Raw genomic sequence first — 5,062 nt, forward strand, 5'->3', positions numbered from 1 at the left:
AGTTCTGCACCTGCGAGATAAAATAACTGCACCAGCAATGCCAATCTGCACCCCAGTTAGACCAAGCTATCAAAAAAATGTGTGGAGAAAAATCCATCCAGTTTGATGTAGATTTTCCCCATGTGTGGGCATACACAAAACTGTGGTACTCGGCCAATATCATTTGATTATTAAAACAGATTGATAATTAATGATTAACAATGGATGCTTCACATACACCCAAAACAAAAAGGGGGTCTTGTGTATTCAAACAGAGATAACAGAATAACAAGTCCAAAACAATATCATTGGAGTGTGCAAGGTATAAATGACGATTTCTGGTAAAATAATTTCAACTAATAACTGGTGACAAAATTAAATTAAATGACTTGTATTTGAGATGAGCATTTGACTTAATCCCTACCTTCTCCATCAAAGAGTAAAGGCAGATTTAAGTACAAACTCAAGGGTTTTAACATGGAAAATTTCAACTTTGAGATTCCAAGTTTGAATTTGAAAATTATGCTGGTAGGGCAAGGGATTTTATAGGATCGGATGACATAACTCATCTCAATTCAACTCAACTAAGCCTTTATCCCAAGAATTTAGGGTCAGCTATACGGATTCTCTTTCTCCATTCTAAACGATTTTGAGTTAAATCTTCGAAAATGTGCAATACTTTTAAGTCATGTTATACTACTCTCCTCCAAATCAGTTTAGGTCTACTCCTTTTCTTTTTACTCTCTAACCTAATGTGCTATACTTGTCTAACTGGAGCCTCCATATGTCTACGCTTCACATGAGCAAATCATCTCAATCTACTTTCTCTCAACTTATACTCAATTGGCACCACTCCTACCTTTTCTCTAATACTCTCATTACGGATTTTATCTAGTCTAGTATGATTACTCATAATCGAATGACATAAATTGATAAAAAAAAAAGCTGATTAATCTGGTTAATTCACATAAATTTCCATTTGCAGCAACGCACAATGGAGTGATTATATGGAACAAGTAGAATGATTACCAATTATTGCATTGTTACACAGTGCACATGTAATCAATGCCAATGTTATTTGGCATAACTCCTATCACAAAGGCCCGTTGTCATGCTAGTTCCCCCCTTAACACGGTACTGACAGATGTGCTTGGCTGCTTGCGCAGCCTAGACACATCAAATGCCATAACTGTGCCGACCAAAACAAACATCCGAGAAAACAGGACAACTACCATGCATACCGGTGAAAACATCCTAGCTATTAATGCATGTGAGATAGTTTGGGGATCACATAAGCCTGAACATTCAAATAAATTAAAAATCTAATCATAACAATACAGGTATTAAAACATGGATCATCCTGGTTGTTAAATAAATGTTTCTTGAACCATTATAACACACACAGAACTACCTAAGAAAGCTGGCGGTCCAACCCAGTTTGTCCTGTCTGAACCCTCTTAGTGATGGGACTTTTATTCTATTGAAATCATCAATCAATTTTTCACAACATCAATAACATGCAAAATAGAAACAAATGGACAACTGTTCCAAAATATGCTAAACAGTGTTTGAAAACCATATCAGACCCAATATGGCAGGTAATAAAAGCAGAGAAATAAGAACAAGATCTTCATCCATGAGGCTTAAATACAAATTTTGTTTTGCTCAACTGCATTTTTTTTTCTCCTTCATAGAATTGTTTCATATAAAGTTCATATGATTAAAATCTCCAACAAAAAAAGGTAAGCAGACAAATATAAGCAGTCTGAGTTATATTAACCATTTCTTACTTATTGATGTCATGCCACATATCCAAAGGGCAGCAGATTCACTTGAAACATTATTTTGCGCTCAGAGATATTGGGCATGAACCAACAGAGGAAGACTGTCACTCCAATGTAGCAAAACCAAGGGCCAACGCATAAGTCTATCCAGCTTATGCTCACTAGGTGTTCTAATGCAGCCAAATAACTGTTGGGACCAAGCCACATGAGAGTTGAGACCCTAAATCTGACTGCTTGAAATCAGAGGTTTATCTATCATTTTCAACACAGCAGATAGGCAATTTTCAAGTCAAGAAAAGTTGGCCATAAGCCTGGCAGTTAAGTGGTTGAAGCCTGTGATGCCCGGGAGCTTTAACATCCAGTGATGAAACCCTAAAGCTAATAACTGAATAGAAATAACTAGTAGGGCAAATCATGTGGATGGCTTGAGCATTAGAGAGGGATGGAGATATCTTATTTGTGTAATCAAGACTCAGTGGACAAACATTTTTAAAGAATAAAAAAGCCTTTTTCTTACTAAAGAGGAAAAAAGAAAAAGAAAAAGAAAATAAAAGAAAAATAGAGGACTGTAATAAAAAAAAAAAAATCATGATTCAGTAAGGACAGAGTTCAAAAGTTGCACCTGAAATTGAACCTCCAAAAATTTCTCAAATGGCTCCAATGATGCACAATATAGTAAGATAGCCTATCATGAGTTCAGAAATTCCTTAATCAAACCCAAAATCCTGATGTAAATTATTAACCATCTTGTCTAACCGCAATCCCTCCAATCCCGTGCCCCCACCCCGTTCTCCCAGCAAGAAGAAGAAGAAGAATCCAGGACAAAAGACAGCAAAAATCTCACTTGAGAAATCTACTTCAATAAATATGACTACTCAATTCCTCTGGTCAAATTCTCTGAAAGTGTTGAGATTACACCCGAGCATAAGAAGATAAATATAAGCCTTTTGAAAAAATGGTAGATGACTATTAGGTGATGGTTTCTCATATGTGTTCCACTCACCCATCAATCCATCACTGAAAGTCTAAATCATGCTACAGAATTTAAACTGAAATAAGAACAAAGGTAAAGTAAGCAAACCAGAAACAAAGGTGAAACAGTAAAAAAAAAAAAAAAAAAAGATCGACCACTGTTGCAGGAGGAAAATAGAAGGAAGAAATCCATTATTCTTGAAATTTCCTTTTGTGATCGTATATGTCTCTCATCAATCTAAAAAAAAAATAATAATAATAAACTACAAAACCCGACCCAATATTGCAACCACATATTTATTATTATTATTATTATTATTATTATTATCATGATACAACAAATTTAACATATGAAAATAACTTGTCTCTGATTTATCACCTGAAATCACCTCAGCCAAAACTTTAAGTTCTGCAGGCAGGAAGCCTTTGATGATCATGCTGCTACTTCATTAAGTTTCCCTCTCAAAGAGGTCCATCGGGCATCCATGCACAGACAAGAACCGGCTCTGCTAAGTTGCATATTCTGCACTTTATAGGGAAAAAAGAACACAAGCAAACACACTGACTGGAAGCATTGGACCCGTTAAAGCAGAATCTCTGATGATATTTACAAGGTGAAAATGAGAAACCATGAGTTGATTGAACTATGACCCGTCTTAAGAAACTTTCTCAACGCATTCTACAGAACACCCCTCCCAAAATTCTCTTGATCGAGTTGATATCTTAACCCCCCAAGTTGGCTCTGCATAGAAGGTAGAAGATTAGACCATAAGGATGAACAAGCACAATTCAAGAAAATAATAGCCAATTCTAAAACTAATTAATTCCAAATAAAATAATCAATTCCAAGCGTAATTAAATCTCCTTAATACAAATTCAACTCTGCAAGTGCCTTAGACATTATACAGATTGAACTCGTATAATAACAGTTCCTTCTCAAGAATAATTTTCTATTTCTAGTTCAATTTTGTCCGAAGCCTCTCACTATCAGGATCAGCAACGAATCTCAACACCCATCAAATCTGGAACCAAAATATTCCATCAACGAACAGAAACAATAAGAAAAAAAGAAGAAACCAAACCTTGGACACAGCCTCGGCAATGAGCCTTCCTGTCTCAATAGCCTCCGTTTGCCCATCTTGAACCGCCAAACAATCCCTCGGTGTCTCAAACAAGGAAAGCGAGAACTGCTTAGACACTACACCAACATCGAAATAAATAAGGCCCGAACTGGGCACATCTACCCGAATTCCCTTGACCGGAAACCACAAAAACAACTCTTGAGCAGAAATTCCAGACAAAGCCCCGATCTGGCCGTAGCTCAGAGTCCCAGAAACATTCCTATCGTAATGCAATTCGCTCTCGAACTTGGCGTTGCAAGCCTGATCCAAGTGGACCACGAAATGGCCCGTATCTTCGATTCTGAAATCCTTAACGCCCTTAGGGAGTAGGCCCATGGGAAGCCCATGATCCTCAAGAACATCGTAGGCTGATGAATACTGCTCCCGTGGATTGACACCTGGGATTGATATTGAGATTGAGATTGCGAGAGAGAGAATAATAAGTGAAAGCAAAGGCAAGAAAGGAACCATTTTTTTGCCTTTTCTTTTGCGGCAATACGTTAAAGCATGAAACAATTTAATGGTGCAAGTCCAGGACACTGTGTATGTTTCTGCCGGTGGCCGTGGCGGTGAGCTGACGACGCCTTTATTTTACAGTGAGGTGAAATTAGGGTTAGGGTTTAAGGATCGTTCCAGAATCAATACCGAAATGGAGAAGAAGCAAAGAGAGCTTTACGAAGGCAGTAGTGCCAGCTTGAGTACAGAGAAAGGACCAGGAGACTGATCAATTATTGGCGGTGCTTGTGGGGTCCTCTAATTTATAATCATCTATGGTCAATCCTTTTTCGAGTAATTATTCTCTTCCCAATAGTATTGTAACATGTAAGTAACCCTGGTAGTATTTTTGTAATTTAGAAGTGATTGTAGGGCAATTGAAAAGCTGAGGTGGCGACGGCCGAAATATGAATCGGCTAGTGCGTGGAGGGTAGTAGCTAGCGGTGGGTATATTATTTACGGCAAGAAACAAGGGGACACGCGGCGCGTGGGAGAGCGTTGTGACAGTGGAGGGTGAGGAAATTGGTTTGGGAATATCTGAAAAGAGATAAGCAGATGAGGACGCGTGAGTGGAGTTAACGAGCGGTAAAAAGGGCACGTTTGATAACAAGTTGAGACGAATCAGTGAAAAGCTGCTCGCTAGCTGGCGCTTCTCTGACACGTAGATCTAAAACGCTGAAAATTTAACTTAATAGAAAAAATCTACTTTTA

The 5,062-nt window shown here is 38.0% G+C and overlaps 1 protein-coding gene across 4 annotated transcripts; it reads right to left on the minus strand.

The window, feature by feature from the left end:
- Positions 1-1,595: 1,595 nt before the first annotated feature.
- Positions 1,596-4,569, minus strand: LOC110663857 (uncharacterized). Of its 4 annotated transcripts, none has more exons than XR_009150025.1 (3): positions 3,818-4,569; positions 3,115-3,477; positions 1,596-2,448 (listed from the first exon to the last, which is right to left on the minus strand). XR_009150025.1 is itself a non-coding variant. In XM_021823306.2 (3 exons), the coding sequence occupies exons 2-3, from the start codon at positions 4,190-4,192 to the stop codon at positions 3,415-3,417; spliced, it is 438 nt and encodes a 145-aa protein (XP_021678998.1). In that variant the 5' UTR covers positions 4,193-4,254; positions 4,336-4,569; the 3' UTR covers positions 2,897-3,414. The 4 variants fall into 4 exon arrangements, 2 of the variants coding, with proteins under 2 accessions (XP_021678998.1, XP_021678996.1); XR_009150024.1 differs by lacking the exon at positions 1,596-2,448 and adding an exon at positions 2,502-2,812; XM_021823306.2 differs by lacking the exon at positions 1,596-2,448 and having other exon boundaries at positions 2,897-3,477; positions 3,818-4,254; positions 4,336-4,569.
- Between the last annotated feature and the right edge of the window lie 493 nt (positions 4,570-5,062).

This window comes from Hevea brasiliensis, chromosome 7, assembly GCF_030052815.1.
Source record: "Hevea brasiliensis isolate MT/VB/25A 57/8 chromosome 7, ASM3005281v1, whole genome shotgun sequence".
Lineage (NCBI taxonomy): Eukaryota > Viridiplantae > Streptophyta > Magnoliopsida > Malpighiales > Euphorbiaceae > Hevea > Hevea brasiliensis.